Raw genomic sequence first — 17,388 nt, 5'->3', positions numbered from 1 at the left:
ACAGGGGCCTGTCACGGCCATGAGACTTTAGAAAACAATGTCCCAAATAATTTTGTACCTTAATTGATCTCCCTTATGCATATTTGTTGCAAGTCTCTTATCTTTCTCACACAATTAAATGCCTTAAATAAGCCTAGGAAATGAATGATCCAACTTCTTTTCTCCAAACAATGAACAACTTAGAGATGGATTTGTTATTTTATATGGTAAGTCAGAATAGGCAGATTTTTGATTCGTCTTACCAGCCTGTGAAATATTTTATAAACTAATATTTTACAAAGCTTTGGACAATGTTAAGACCTCATTCAAAGTAAGGGATCAAATGCCTAGATGCTACAATATTTTAGGTTGGGGCCCAAAGTAAATAATATCTAAAGAATAAAATAAAGGGAAACACTGAAGATAGATAGAAGATAGATAGAGGGGGGGGGGGGCAGAGAGAGAGAGATAGATAAAATATATAATTCTTTTGGTAACATGTCCAAGTTGATTGGGAGTACGAGTTTGTGAAATGTTTTGAAGCATTAAAGGAGATTAATGAGTAATTCCTTTTACGGGGATGGGTTAGGTATACGACCTGTCCCAAATCTGTTTAAACCTCAGTTAATTTATATAATTTATTAAGCCCACAATTGTACTAATGGATAATTTATTAGTCTGTTTGGTATTCATAATATTCGTCATTTCCCTGAATTTACTAGTGATGAAAATCTGTCATTATATGCTCTGAAGCATATTCCTTAGTGTCCAAATTCCTATTTTTAAATGGAGGAATTGAATCTTTAGGTTCTAATTAATTCCTTTTTATTCAGGACTCATTCTCCTTCCCTTCCTCTCTTTCTCTCTGGAAACGTGGAATCAGAGGATGATTGCTAATCATTGTAGCTATGAAACTGCATTATTTATTTAATCATCTTTACGCACTACTTCTCTTGTTTTCCTCTAATGTTACCTAGTCTTTAAAATTGTTTAGGTCAGATTACCCTTTATTTAAACTAGCAGATTTAAAATATAGTTTTATCCATGTAAGCGCTCATAATTTGTGTTTTCTTCTTTGTGAATTCTCTGCAACAGTTAGGGGCTTGTTACATTTAATGGTTTCTGCCTTATGTTTATTCATCTGAGCTATGCAGGTAATAGAGTATGCCTGCTTATTTAAAAAGGTCAAGTAGTATAAATATAATTTAATAAAATTCCAGTACTCCTTAATGACATTATGTAACATCTTCCCCAACAGTATATATCCTCTTTTCTATGTAATTTTGCCGAGTACATAAGTGTGCATTTATATTTTATATTATACAGTTGTCTTTTTTCACATATTATGTGGTAGAAATTCTTTAAAATATCGAACTTTACTTCATTTTCTAAGAAAAGCTGCTTAATATTTCATAACATGGAGTTTTAACCACTTCTTTGTTGGTAGACATTGAGATCGCCTTTTTTTTTTCTTCATTATAACAAATAATGCTGCCTTATACTAGATCCCAAATGGGTTAAAATGTTTTCTTCTCCAAAAGTGTATACCAGTTAATATTTCCACTTATGTGAGAGTATTCATTTCCCCATACTCTGACCTGGTGTATGCATGTGTGCTAATCTTAAATTTTGTTGTGTTCTCTTAGGCAAAAAAGGTTGTTTTGATTTCCATAATTAATTTAAAACTGACTGTATGGCTTCTATTTATTTATTTATTTATTTATTTAAACAAATTTTTATTGATTTTTTACAGAGGGGAGGGAAGAGAGATAGAGAGCTAGAAACGTTGATGAGAGAGAAACAACCAGCTGCCTCTTGCAAACCCCCCACCGGGGATGTGCCCGCAACCAACGTACATGCCCCTGACCAGAATCGAACCCGGGACCTTTCAGTCCGCAGACCGATGCTCTACCACTGAGCCAAACCGGTTTTGGCTATTTATTTTTTTTGAGAGCTTTTGAAAGACCTTTTTAGAGAGGTTAGTGTTACTACAGCATGAGTATTGGAGAACAATAGTGCTCCTTAATAATTACAAAAGACAAGGAGCTGCTTTCTGGTGGTTAGCTACTGCCCTCTAGCGGTTAATCTTTACATTTTCTTTATTTCAACTTCAAATTCCTTTGTGATGGTTTGTCTTTAAAACTTGTTCATTAAATGCTGTTTAATGTCTTTCGATACTTCTATTTTTCTTTATTTTGTTGGCCATTCATTATATTGCTACTTAAAAGTTATAGCAAACTAATTCAGCATTCTTTGTGTTTACTAATACACTTTTTATTCTGACATTTTTAACTTTGAAAAATTACCCAACATGCCGGTACTGGTTTGGCTCAGTGGATAGAGCGTTGGCCTGCGGACTGAAAGGTCCCGGGTTCGATTCCGGGCAAGGGCATGTACCTGGTTGCGGGCACATCCCCAGTAGGGGGCGTGCAAGAGGCAGCTGATCGATGATTCTCTCTCATTGATGTTTCTGACTCTATCCCTCTCTCTTCCTCTCTGTGAATAAATCAATAAAATATATTAAAAAAAAGAAAAGAAAAGAAAAGTGACCCAACATTCTAGTCAGGCACCCCAATTGAACTTGATTGCAGGAGCTGTGCGATTGCAGGAGCTGTGCTAAGTCCAAAATTATAGAAAGAACAATAGTTGTAAAGTTTTGTTACCTTAATTTTAGTTCGTGCCTTACATCTGGGATTCTAAGCATCGTATGATATAAACCTTAAACTTAAGATATTTTATTTTCTATTGGATACATTTGAAAATTAATTCATAAAAAGGATTGATTTAGAATAGGTTGAAGATTAATAACTTGCTCAAACTTACCCTACCACTCAAGTCCATTTGAGACATTATTTCAATGTTTAAATCCAGGCAGTATTATCTTCCTTACTGGCCATGCTTCTGTTCATTGTAATCATACAAGGAAGAAGTTGATGATTTAGTGGACTATTAGTTTAATGTAAACCAGCCCTGAGTTTAAAATGTAAATGTTTTAAAGTGTAATAGTAATAGAGAGTACCTGTATCAAGGACTGAACATAACTAATACATTTTTCTTTCTATTGAATTGATTGGGGTGACAAGATTAAACAGGGTTAGATGCACACATCCACACAACACATCATCTGTACACTGTATTGTATGTTCACCATACTAAGTCAAGTCTCCTTCAGTCACCATCTATCCCCCCTGTACCTGGCAGTCACCATGCTAATACATTTTCTAAAAGCATATTATAATCTACAAGATTATATTAATCTACAGTGATTAGATACTGCCTTTTTTTGCATTTAAGATTTTTTTTGTGTGCAGACTGTTATTTTTAGCTATCATGGAAATTTAGACAATTATAATCATTATCCCAATTATTTTTATTGTGGTAAAATTGGTTTGTAACTTTGCATTAGTTTTCAGGTGTACAACATAATTTGATCATATGTGTGCTATAATCACAGTAATTCTAGTTTCCCCCTTCACCAGTTTTGCCCACTCCCCCACCTCCTTTCCCTCTGATAACCATCCATGTATTCTCTGTTTCTGGGAGTTTTGTTTGTCTATTTGTTTTGCTCTTTAAATTCTACATACAAGTTAAATAATACGTACCTCAGTGACACTGTGGGTTCTGTTCCAGGTCACTGCAGTGAAGCGAGTATCTCAGTAAATCGAGTCTCATGGATTGTTGGTTTCGTAGTACATGCAAAAGTTGTGTTCCTGCTATAATCTAATAAGGGCATGAGTCTTGTATGAATCATAATCTTTTTGCAGTGGAGGGTCTTGACTCCAAGTTGGTGGCTGGCTGATCAGGGTGGTGGTGGTTGCAGGCTGAGGGGTGGGGCTGTGGCAGTTTCTTAAAAGAACAGTGGAGTTTGCCTCCTTTCCTGGACGGTGTCTCTGTAGTATGTGATGCTGATCGATGGCATTTTACCCACAATAGAACTTCTTTCAGAATTAGTTAGTGCTCTCAAACCTGCTGCTGCTGTTTGAACCGAGTTCAGGCAGTATTCTAAATCCTTTGTTGTCACTTGAGCAATCTTCACAGCATCTCCACCAGCAGATCTCATCTCGGCAAACCGCTTCTCTGCTCATGCGTTCGCACAACCCCTCATCCATTTTAAGCTTATCTGAGATTGCAGTGACTCAGCTACATCTTCAGGCTCCACTTCTAATTCTGGTTCTCTTGCCGTTTCCTCCACATCTGCAGCCACTTCCTCCACTCGAACCCCTCAGGGTCATGCACGGGGGCTGAAACCCACCGCTCCCACCTGTTAGTGGTGATGTTTTCACCTCTTCCCATGACACATGAATGTGCTTAATGGCCCCAGAATGGTGACTCCTGTCCAGAGGTTTTCAGTGGACTTTGCCCAGATCCATCAAAGGAAGCACTATTTACAGCAGCGATGGCTTCACAAAGTGTATTTCTTAAATAAGACTTGAAAGTCAGAATTGCTCCTTGACCCATGGGCTGCAGAACGTCAAGAATTTTCCTTTGCGTGAATTCTCAGCTTGGCTAATGGTTTGGCACAAGAGGCCTGGCCTGGCATTTGGCCTACCTTGGTTTTCAACATGCCTTCCCCACGAACTCAATCATTTGTAGCTTTTGATTTAAAGTGAGAAATAATGTGATTCTTCCTTTCACTGAACACTCAGAGGCCATTGTAGAGTTTTTGATTGGCCTGTGTCCAGATTGTTGGTCTCAGGGAATAGGGAGGCCGGAGAAGGAGAGAGATGGGGGAATGAATGGCCTGTCAGTGGAACGGTCAGAACACACACAACATTGATTGATTATATTCAGTTTGATATGGGTGTGTTTTGTGGTGCCCCTAAATAATTAACCAGCAGTAACATCAAAGATCACGGATCAGGTATCACCATAACGAATAATTATGAAAAAGTTTGAAATATTGCAAAAATTACCAAAAATTTAATGGAGAGACATGAAGTGCACTGAACCCTGCCAGTGTGGCTCAATGGTTGAGCATTGACCTATTAATCACATTCGATTCCTGGTCAGGGCACATGCTAGGGTTTTGGGCTCGATCCTCAGTAGGTAGGGGATATGCAGGAAGCAGCCGATCAAGGATTCTCTCTCTTTATTGATGTTTTTCTCTCTATTCCTCTCCCTCTCTTTGAAATAAATTAAAATATTTTTTTAGAAAAGAAAAATGTCATTGATAAACTTTGCTCAACATAAGTTGCCACAAACCTTTAATTTGTAAAGAACACAGTATCTGTGAAGCACAGTAAAGCAAACTCGCTCCCATGAGGTGTCTGCACTTGTCTTTGTCTGACTTGTTTCAGTATAAAGACCATCATTCCTTTTAGCCATGTCTGATGTCTGAACTACCTGAAGGGACCAAGGGACGGGCAGGTGGGAGCATTTTGGAAGAAAAAGTTGGGTTAGGATATATTTATGTTGCTGGTGAAATATCTATTATAATAGGCAGCATGTGAAACTTTGCCTTTTCCCATAACAGATGCAACTTTATTCAGATTTATAGCTAACTAAGTTGTCAACTCATAATATTTAACTTTCTTTTATAACCAAGTACTGTAATCATTTGTTTAAGTTTATATATTCTGGGAGTGGGGGTGAAGGTGGGTTGGGAAGGTTAAGGTTAGGAAAGGATGAGAGAGGATCTGTCAATATTTATTCCATATTCCTTTCTAACAATGTCCCACCTCCTCGCTAATAAGGTTACTAACTTACTTTCCAGATATACAGGGTTGGCTCTGTCCCACTTCTCTCTCAATCACGACAATTATAGCATCTTAATCTATTTGCCTAGAGACACCCTCACGTCAGCTTTAATCTGATCTCTGTATTTCATGATATATGCAAGATGCTATTCTTGGCTTCCTGTATAATATTAGTACAAAAACTCCAGGTTTTTTGCTCAGATTGTTTGCCGTGGGGTTTAACAATACATTTTGTGATGAAAAATCCAAATGTTCTTAGAAGAGTAGGACTTAAAATTGAGAGTAAAAAATCTGTTTCAGCAGGATTTTCTAACCTAGAATTGAACTAGTAGGTTTGTTTCTCACCAGTCTTTCCAGTTTATTTTTAAAAATATGTTTTTATTGATTTTAGAGAAGAAGGAAGGAGAGAGATAGAAACATCAATGATCAGAATCATTGGTGGGCTGCCTCCTGCACACCCTGTACTGGGGAATGAGCCTGCAAACCAGGTATGTGCTCTTGGCTGGAATCGAACCCAGGACCCTTCAGTCCACAGGCTGACACTGTTCACTGAGCCAGACCAGCTAGGGCCAATCTTTCTGGTTTAAACATCAACTATGCTATGTGTTCATATGTGGGCTATTGAGCTATTAACAAGATTTTACAGATACCACTGTCTGAAACCGCCATGCTTGTTTTTATATTTATCTGAACAAATTTGTTTGTCCTCCCGCCCCATGTAAGTAATCCCAGGAGGACAGGCACCTTGTCTGCTCTGTTCTCTGTGCTTTTTGACAGCTGCTGACTGAAAGAGGAATGCTTCTGCTTTGGGGGTTTGGTGGGCTCCCTTCTTAAAGTGTTCCCCTCTCTCTTGCAGCCTTGGAGCGGGGTCTGTTGAAGACACTGCAGAAACTGGATGAGTATCTGAACTCTCCCCTCCCTGACGAAATCGATGAGAACAGCATGGAGGACATCAAGTGTTCCACACGAAAATTTCTGGATGGCAATGAAATGACATTGGCCGATTGTAACCTGCTGCCCAAGCTGCACATTGTGAAGGTAGGCCTGTGGATGTGGCGTCTCATTGCCACTGACCTTGTCAGCTGTGTACAAGGCAGCACTTCCTTCGTGTGTAAACTTCTCTCATCTCCTGACATGTAGGAACCTCCCCCCTCCAAATAGTATAATCTAACGCCGCTTAGGCCTTGTACGTCATAGAGTTAATGAAAAGGAAATTATGTCTGAAAATTGAGGTGTGTGAGAAAGAGGGATATTACATTTTTCTCTGACTGCATAAAAATTCAGAGATGTAACAGGTAACTTTGGATTGGAGTTGCTCACTAACAGGTAATCAGATTCTGCTCTGTGATCACCTGGCTTTTTCTTTGTTTCTTCTTTTTCTTTCTTTTTTCTTTATTTCAGAGAGAAAGGGAGAGGGAAAGAGAGAGAAATATCAGTGATAAGAGAGAATCATTGATTGGCTGCCTTCTGAATGCTCTCCACTGGGGATTGAACCAGCAACGCAGGCATATGCCCTTGGCTAGAATTGAACCCAGGACTTGTCAGTCCACAGGTCGATGCTCTATCCATTGAGCCAAACCAGCTAGGGCACCTGGCTTTTTCTGTTCAAGGGAAACATGCTTATTGAGCATTTACTGAATGAGACACTGCTGAATAGAAAGTAATAAACACTAGTTGTGCAGTAAAGATTGAGATAGAGAAAAACAGATCTAAAATAGTGAGTGTGGTCAAAACCGGTTTGGCTCAATGGATAGAGCGTCAGCCTGCAGACTGAAAGGTCCCGGGTTCGATTTTGGTCAAGGGCACGTACCTTGGTTGCGGGCACATCCCTGGTAGGGGGTGTGCAAGACGCAGCTGATCGATGATTCTCTCTCATCAATGTTTCTAACTCTCTATCCCTCTCTTCCTCTCTGTAAAAAATCAATAATACACACACACACACACACACACACACACACACACACACATATATATATATATATATATATATAAAATAAATAATAAAATAAAATAAAATAATATGTGTTTTACATACCTGCCCAGGGATTTTCCGTGGCCGTCTCCCTGGATGGCCAGAGCAGGTGTTTGCGGTCAGTGTCACACTTTTGAATCTGTGTAGTTTGCAGTTCTCGTCATTATTAAAACTAGAGGCCGGGTGTGCGAAATTCGGGCACTGTATGGGGGGGGATGAGGGAAAGGGGGTGCTCCCCTCAGCCTGGCCTGCACCCTCTTGCAGTCTGGGACCCTGCAGAGGATGTCTGCCTGCTGGCTTAGGCCCACTTCTCAGTCAGACATCCCTCTCCCTTCACTCCTTATTGCCCGCCTGCTTGCTCTCGGCTCATTGGCCCTTAGTGCTGCCTCGGAGGCAGGAGAGACTCCCGCCACTCCTGCTGTGCTCACTTCTGGCTGAGTGGCGCTCTGACCACCAGGGGGAAGCTCCTGCATTGAGCATCTGTCCCCTGGTGTCAGTGCACGGCATAGCAACCAGGTGTTCCACTGTTTGGTCTATTTGCATATTGGCCTTTTATTATATAGGAGTCTAGTTAGATTGAAGGTGACTTCTAACTTCATTCTCCCCCCTCTCTGATGAAATTGATAGAAGGGTATAGAGGAGATTAAGCTTTCTTTCCAGTGGAAGTTCTCAGAGTTTCACAAACTCAGTTTTCCTTAAAATCTAGAGATGTTTCTGGTTAAACATGGAAAATAAATGTTAACTTTTGATCTCTTTGTCTTTCAGGTGGTGGCCAAAAAATACCGCAACTTTGATATTCCAAAAAGAATGACCGGCATCTGGAGATACTTAACGAATGCTTACAGTAGGGACGAGTTCACCAACACCTGCCCCAGTGACAAGGAGGTGGAAATAGCGTATAACGATGTAGCCAAGAGACTGACCAAGTAAATAGCACTCACGAGAGAGGCCTTCACATCGCTTCCCGGTTAAGAACATGCTTTTTCTAACAGACTGCTCCTCTCCCTATAAAGTAGACATTTTATTTTGCATGGACATGGCAGTTATTCAAGTTTAGGATAAAGGATAGATCAGTAGCTATCTTTAAACATACACTCCTAAGCAGTATTATTTTAAAATTATCTTGCCCTCCTACCTCCCCTCCCCTACACCCTCCTCTCTTCTAATTTGGAGGCCGCTCATCACACACTGTTTTCTTTAGAGGTGGTTTCCTATATCTGGAGCTCTCCCTGTTTTGTCCTTTCACTGTGGATAGACGGCAGGACTTTTGAGGTTCAGTGTTTAACTGTTAGTGACCATGACCTCATCGGTCAGCCCCAAACTGGTGCATAATGCGTGGTACAAGGGATATTTATGTATTTTTGGAATTTTATGATATTTAGTAAGAGTCTATGAAAGGATTGCTACTGTATCAAAACCTTCTGTTCAGTTCAGTCCATCCCAGAGATGTGCTCACGGCGTCACCACCAGAGGAGAGGGCCTCCCGCAGAAAGGCACTACAGACTTCGCTGTTCTGTTTTGTACAAGGATCTTCACTTTTCCTGAAAGCATTTCTTCTTACACCAGTGACAACGTCTGACACATGTAGCAGCTAACCGTTTAGAGAGGCGTAATATTCTCAGTCTTTTTTGAGCATTTTATCCACATTAGCTAACCCACGGGCACCTGGTATCTGCCTGAGCGTGGCGTTTGCTGAAGGACCGTGCCCAGTGCCGTCCATTTGGAGCATTATTGCTCTCTTTATTTTAAAACGCTCCTTGTTAGGTCAGCGTAGATCTTGCTGTTTGTAGATTTTTTTGAGCAACACTACATAAACTAATACTTAGTTGACTTAGCTCTAGCAGTGTACAACAAGTAGTAATGTAAACATTAACACAGAAATTAAGGTTTGTCAAAATATCAAAATTTTGTTTCTAAAGCTTATTTAATGTAGGAAACCAAAATATACCCACTCCATCCTATATTGAAAATAAGACACAGCACAGACTAGCAGGTGTTCCATCCCACCCCCATTGACTGTTAGACCGTGGGCTCGCTCCTTTCGGACTAAATCACAGTTGCTCTGGTGAGTGCGTATTTCCAGCAGTTTTTCCTAATGTCAGCCATTGCCGCCCATTAAATTTTCCACACGTTGAGGAATAGCAGTCTGCATGTTTGTTTCTTAAATTGAAGTTCTAAAGCAGAATTATTTGTGCTCTAACAGGGAGGATGAACTTAGTGGAAACAAAATGAGTTTGTTGTGTATTTACTCATTTTTTTTTCCTCAATTGGACTTTGTAGCTACTACTCCAAAGATGGGGTTGTTACTAGAAAACTTTCAATAATTTTTTTTTTTTTTTTTTTTTTTACCTAACCTGTTTAAGAAGTGCTATTTCTCACAGGCTGTTTTTGGAAATTTAAGTATATTGCTTTAAAAGGCAATGATTTCCTCCCTTTGACATGCTAACATTTAGTAAGCACTGGCTTTATGGAAGCAACCTGATTTTTATAAGCACACTGCATTTTTTTTTTTTTTTAACCTTCCAGTAATTAGTACAAAAAGATAAGTAAAGCTCCATATTGTATCCCTTTGATTCAGGGAGATAAAATTCTTTATTGCTGATCAAAAGTTTGAGCACCATCTTTTGTGTAATTAATATTGGATGCTGATTTCTCTGGTTCCAGGAAGAACTACAGGTTATCTACTGAGAAATTCTATAGCGTTAGCTTCATTGGGTAGAAATGTCACATCTGCCACCAGTACACAGCCATCATCAGTAGCGGTAACTTGGCATTCGGCCAAAAGATTCAAAAGAAGGGGTGTCATTCTTTCCCTGAAGGGTGGACTAAGTGGTGTGGAATGGAGAGCTAGTGAGGAAAGAGCAGCATTCCTTAGAATAAATGATGAAAAATACAGTCTCAACTCAATTGTGAAGTATTTTTACCTTGGATATTAACTCTCTCTCTTTGAGAAATTTATCGGATGATTGTTCTCTACCTTTAAAAATGTATCTCATGATGCATCCCTCTCATTGTCCAAGGAATAGGTAGGACTGTTAAGACACTGAGGAAGGCAGAATGATCTTTTTTCTCTGTAGAAAGACCTCATTCTTTTATCAGGGAAGTTAGATGAAATTGACATTGGCAAATGGACAAAGGCCAGTAAATAGGGTGATCCCAGCATTGGTATAAAGGTGATAGTTTAATCTTAGGAGATTTGGGGATAAAAGTTTACATGACAATTCATGTGTATGGGTTGATATAATAGAAATCATCTGTTATTATTTCTGCAACTACTGAATCATTTCCCCTTCAATTAAACCAACAAGGAGATTAGAGTCTGAAGTTTTCATGTTCCATCAGTTGGAAAGTTCTCCATTTCAGTTGATGACTTCCTTTAAAAAAAAAAAAAAAAGTAAATGCAGTGTTTCTGTACAGCTGTTATCTTCTTTTACTAGGATTGTTGTGATGAAATTAATATAAGACTCTTTTCTTGGTAACTTTGGCTTAGACAACTTACTTCTAAGCCCTTGAGCAATCTGTATACAATTAAAACATTTCCAACACTTACTCTTACCCTAAATTAATCAACTTTAGAATTTAGGCAGTTTTACTTCTGTTGAGTTTTGAGTCTCTCCAGAGTTGCATGTATATAGCTTTTATTTCTGAGCATTTAAAATATCCATTTAGAAAATATCTAACAAGATAAACACGTTAAGAAATATTTTTTTCATGAACATTTTGATACACATTTCATCAAGTTGATCAACCAATTTCTTATACTGGCTATAATAGTATTTGATTCAAAGAGAGGGGAGCATTCATTATCTATATACTATATGGACTTTTTTATTCCATTCTTTACAAAGTATCAAATGTTGGGACTGTCAAATTTTTATTTTTATCAGGGAAAATAATTCAACTCCCCAGGTCGTAATGTTGAACAGAATTGGAGTGTTTCCTTTAAAATCCTTTGAAAAGGCAAATGAAAGCCTATTGAAGAATGATTGTATTTTTCTTTTTGTCTCTGGACCCAGTATATTGCTGGCAGCTATTGTATTAAAATAAAGTATATTTTCACTACCATTAAAGGTTCTTTTTTCTCCCACCTCATGAAAATAAATAATAACTTGGGGTAACAGGGTTTTAGTTTAGACTACCCCCGCCCCCCAACAGTGGGTGATTCAGCACAATACATTAAAGAGGAGAAAACATGTGGTCTCAATTGGTGCATAAATAAGTTCATAAAAACTTTAATGGTACTCATTCTTATCAAAATAGAAACAGGTAAAATTTTAACAAATCTGATAAGACATCTGTCAAGAACTTCCCATCAAATTGTATATATAAGTATGAAACAAGCCCTCTCATTAAAGGTAGGAATAAGGCAGGATTGCCCTCTATCACAGACATAGCCACTTTATTAGAGCAGCATCCTAGCCAGTGCATTAAAATCCCCGAGAAGAATTGACCAAATGATTGTTCTTTGCAGGTGAATGCATATACATAAAAGAAATCCAAATGCAGGTACATAAAAGAAATCCAAAACAAAGTACTGTTAGAAATAATAAGGAAATTCAGCCAGATTACTTAAGATATAAGAATGAAGAACAAAAATCATTGTAACTACTATATACTAATATTTACCACATTAAAGTTAATAGATGATTTAGTATCGTTTGTTTCTTCTGGAGGAAAACTGGGTAACTGATGAAAATGGATGGGAAAGTATTTTCATTTTTGAACTTTTAGGATTTGTACCAAACATATTGCCCTAAAAAAGGGCTTTAAAAGATAAAAGGTGTTTAGGATTAAATCTAACAAATGTACAATTCCTTTATGAAGGAAAGTACAAAATATTAAAGGACCTAATAGAAATCTGTTCAATGGATAGGTGTACCATGTTCATGGATGGACAATTTAAAATCATAAAAATTTTAATTCTGTCTCAAGTATAATAATTGATAAATTCAATATATTGTCCAACAAATCTCAACTTTTTTTTTTTTTTGGGGGGGGGAGACTAGATAAATGGATTTTTAAAATTCATATTGAAGAATTTATGTCTCCGAATAGCTAGTGTTTCTGGAAGGGGGAGGGAAAGAAAAGTTGCCTGAAAACACAAAGACTTGGAAGCTCACAGTAATTAATGGGCAGGATATAGTAGGCCACAGCAACACAACACTCCTGCTGCAACACCAGGAAAAAAAAATGATTTAAAACACCAAAATTAAAAATTAAACCACCAGAAAACGGGAAGCAATAAAGACAAACTGAACTGGAATTTCAGAGGACGAAGTCTTTCTGAGGTGTACTGACAGTCTGGCCATTTTCTCCTAGGGGCATTTGCTGGAACTGAGGTTTGGGTTTGGGCCTGCAGAGGGACTCGACCGGAGGAAAACCACAAGGTTCTTGGTCATAGGGCACACTGGGAACCAGAGACACCCCAGATACAGACTAGTTTTCTCAGGGGACTGGCTGAACTCCAGAGCTCCACATGGCATGCTAGAAGCTAAGCCAAGGGCTTCCAAAAGGCAGAGGGAAATCTCAATTGCACAATATTTCGGAGAAAAAATTTCATGGGGGGGGGGGGGGGGGGCTTTCCCAAAACAAAGCCTTGTGGTTGCCTGGCACTGCGGGTGAGAGTGGGAATCGACCTCAAACAGGCACGAGCGCTTTCTGGGAGGTGATGGAGCTGTTCTAAGTACGCACTGTAGATAACGGTCTAGTATCCAGTTATACGAAGAATACCTATGCCTCAATAATAAAGACATCCCAATTTAGAAATGAGCAAGGATTCGAATAGATGTTTCTTCAAGGAAGATACACAAATGACATAAGCACACAAAACACGCTTGCCATGACTCAATCAGGGCAATGTAAATCAGAACCACACACAAAATTTACACAGTGTAAATCAGAAGCCACATCCTAGGGTATCTAGGATGGCTACAATCGCGAAGACAGGTAATTATAAGTTGTCCATGATGTGGAGAAATTAAAACCCATTCATTGCTGATGGCATTGTAGAATGCTGCAGTTGATGTGTAAAACACTTTGGCAGTTCCTCAAGAACTTAAGCAGCCCCCAATTCCTCTCCTAGGTTTATAACCAGGAGAATTTAAAACGTACATCCGTATGTCTTGTATATGGATGGTCATGACATCGTTATTCATTATAGCCACAAAAAAACCAAACAGGCATTAACTCCTGAACGGATAAAATGATGTACTCCAAAAACAGTATTCCACCGAGCCAGTGGGAAATAGGTACAACCTACAATGTGAACGGACAGGGAGAGCATAATGCTCAGTGGAAGAAGCCAGAGTCCAAAGGCCACATGCTGGAAGGTTCCATTTGTGTGAAATGTCCAGGAGAGGCGAGTGGATGGAGACGGAGAGTAAATTGGTGTTTGCCAGCAACTGGGGAGGAAAGAATGAGGAGTGACTGCTAGCGAGTATGGGGCTTGTTCCTGGAGTGAGAAATATGTTCTGGACTGAAGTAATGGTGATGATTGCACAACTTTGTGGATGTACTAAAAACTACTGACTTGTACAGGCTGGAAGGGTGAACTCGTGGCATATAAATTTCATCTTAAAACAACTGAAGGGGTGCCGAAACCGGTTTGGCTCAGTGGATAGAATGTCAGCTTGTGGACTGAAAGGTCCCAGGTTCAATTCCGGTCAGGGGCATGTTCATTGGTTGCGGACACATCCCCAGTAGGGGGTGTGCAGGAGGCAGCTGGTCGATGTTTCTCTCTCATCAATGTTTCTAACTATCTCTCTCCCTTTCTCTCTGTAAAAATTTAATAAAATATATTAAAAAAACACACAAAAAACTGAAGGGGGCAATTCTGCCTTGCTAACATTTTGGATAATCAGTGTATTGAGAGGTTGATAGGCAAAGTTAGTGATGAATGAGTTAAAAGTTCAAATTAAATGTCATTCAAAATATATTCTTAAAAGGAAGAAAGCAAAGAATTATGCTTTCTTCAACTATTATAATGGTTGCTCCACTAAATTTACTAAAAATCAGGTGAACTGTTAGTCTTCTATAGTAATTTTCTTCACCTAAAATGGGTGAATTCTCTATAGATTATAAATTATACCTCAATAAAGCTTTCTTTTTAGAAGAATTGTAAAAGCGCAAATCTGAAATTTAGAGTTCATTATGTAGGGTTAAAAGGATGGACACAGCAGAAGACAGGATTGGTTCTTGAAGACGGGTCATTTGAAAAAAATCCAAAGTGAAGCAAAGATAGAAAAAGATTGCAAAAAACAAAGCAACAATAAATATCACAAGAAAAGAGCATAAGATAAGGAACACAATCTTAAGATACGCAGCTGAAGTCCCAGGCAGAAAGTAATGGGGCAGAATCGATATTTGATGAAATAATAGTTGATAATTTTCCAGAACTGTTGATAGTTATTAACTCACAAATTCATAAAACTCAGCAAACTCCATATGAAATCAAACAAAAACACCTAACCTAAAGAATATCATAGTCAAATTGCTAAAACCAGAGAAAATTCAAAAGATTAGCTAGAGAGAAAAGTTATCTTTTTAAAATTTTTAATTTTTTTTTTTATTTCAGAGAAGGAGAAAGAGAGAAACATCAATGAGGAGAGAGAATTATCGATGGGCTGCCTCCTGCACTTCCCTTACTGGGGATGAAACCTGCAGTTAGGGCATGTGAATCAAACTACAACTTACTGGCTCATGGGTTGATGCTCAACACCTGAGGCATACCGGCTGGGTATGGATACATAACTTTTGAAGGAGAAATAATAAAATGTCTGGCTTTTCAGCAAAAACTTTGAGAGAACAGAAAACAGGGGTATTTTCAAAGGGCTGGGAAAAAAAAATCTGCCAAGCTAGGGTTCCATACATAAATGAAAACATTCTCGAAAGTGAAGGCAACATAAAGATATGAGAACATTAATATTAGGATATTTAAACAACAATAATGTCTTGACATACACTGTTACAAAATATATAATAAGAAATTTGTAACAGTGGTGGAAGGATGGGAGGAAGGTAAGTGGAGTCAAGTACTTGCATGACCCTTACATTATTTAGCAAGTAAAAGTAACCATCTAAGAAAACTATAATAAATCACAAATATTGTAATTCTAGAAAAACAAAGATTACAAGAATAAATAACTTTAAAAATCTAATAGAAAAAATAACAAATCTAATATTCAAGGGGAAATGGTGTTTAAAAACGTATCTAGCTGATTGATGTTTCTCTCTCATCGATGTTTCTAACTCTCTATCCCTCTCCCTTCCTCTTTGTAAAAAAACAATAAAAATATATTTTAAAAATAAAAAAATAGCCTGGACCGGTTTGGCTCAGTGGATAGAGCGTCGGCCTGCGGACTAAGAGGTCCCGGGTTCGATTCCGGTCAAGGGCATGTACCTTGGTTGCGGGCACATCCCCAGTAGGGGGTGTGCAAGAGGCAGCTGATGGATGATTCTCTCTCATCGATGTTTCTAACTCTTTATCCCTCTCTCTTCCTCTCTGTGAAAAATCAATAAAATATATTTAAAAATAAAAAAATAAAAAAATAAAAAGTAAAAACATATCTACCGGTAGTGACTCCAAAAGAAAGCAGGGCAAGAGGACTAGATGAACAAAGGGTAGGACAAATTGGAAAAATAGCAAAAGGTTTGCTATAAACCCTATACCATTAGTAATTATAAATGTACACTGAGTGGCCAGATTATTATAATCTCTGAATGCATAATAATCTGGCCACTCTGTGTGTGTGTGTGTGTGTGTGTGTGTATATATAAAATATTAGAGGCCCAGTGCATGATTTCATGCATGGGTGGGGTCCAACCAGCCTGGCCAGGGGGAGGGGACATGGGTGGTTGGCTGGCCTGCCTGGTTGAGAGTACAATTTGCATATTAGCCTTTTATTATATAGAATATACTCTGAGTGGCCAGATTATTATGCGTTTAGAGCTCATAATAATCTGGCCACTCAGTGTAACTGGACTAAACAATTTGGTGACAAGTCAGAGAGTATCAAACTGGATTTTAAAAAAGCTAAACCCAACATATGACATTCACAAGACACAAACTTTATAAGGGCACAGAAAGGTTGAAATGAAAGGATGACGGAGTCTATCCGTTGACAGTAAACAAAAGAAAGCAGATGTAACCACTTATCATACAAAGCAGGCTTTGAGGCAAAAAGTACTACTAGAGATGAAGGACATAGTGTGCATTTATCATGTCCTTTTATAATGACCAAAGTTTTATTCACTAGGGAGACAGCCTTAAAATTATATGAATCTAGTAACAGCCTTGACTACAGATAGCAAAAGTTAAGCTAAAAGGAGAATTACACAAACACGTTATCCTCACTGGAGTCACAGCTCTGTCAGTAACTGATCCAGCCAGCAGGGGCGCTCCTCCCTCCACACCCGCCCGGAAAGGAAGGGCAGATGCGGAAAAAACACAACTAACCACTCTGACGACATTGGAACACTATATCCAACTACATGCAACGACTGCAAAACACACATACTTTTCACGTGCCCTTGGACGTTCTAGTAAGCAGCCCATATGCCGGCTCACAAAGCGAGCATCCACAGATGCCAAAGGAATGAAATCACACAAAGTGTGTTCTCTGACCGCAGGGGACTTAAACTAGAAATACACGGTTTGAAGGCGAGAAAATCCCCGGAATGAGTCAGTTCTAGCAAAAGCAACAAGCCCGCAACCTAAACTGAATTTTAAAAGAACTTAATAAA

At 38.6% G+C, this 17,388-nt stretch overlaps 1 protein-coding gene across 1 annotated transcript in view; it reads left to right on the top strand.

Moving 5' to 3' along the window:
• CLIC4 (chloride intracellular channel 4) overlaps positions 1–11,712 on the top strand; it is a 56,360-nt gene extending 44,648 nt beyond the window's left edge. The window contains exons 5-6 of the mRNA XM_036444533.2: positions 6,532–6,713; positions 8,413–11,712. Of these exons, the coding sequence (XP_036300426.1) occupies positions 6,532–6,713; positions 8,413–8,577 (347 nt within the window). The 3' untranslated portion in view covers positions 8,578–11,712. The remainder of the gene's footprint in view (positions 1–6,531; positions 6,714–8,412) is intronic.
• The last annotated feature ends 5,676 nt before the right edge of the window (positions 11,713–17,388 follow it).

Source organism: Pipistrellus kuhlii, unplaced genomic scaffold (genome assembly GCF_014108245.1).
Source record: "Pipistrellus kuhlii isolate mPipKuh1 unplaced genomic scaffold, mPipKuh1.p scaffold_m20_p_2, whole genome shotgun sequence".
Classification (NCBI taxonomy): domain Eukaryota; kingdom Metazoa; phylum Chordata; class Mammalia; order Chiroptera; family Vespertilionidae; genus Pipistrellus; species Pipistrellus kuhlii.
This window is presented reverse-complemented; position numbering and strand designations above follow the sequence as displayed.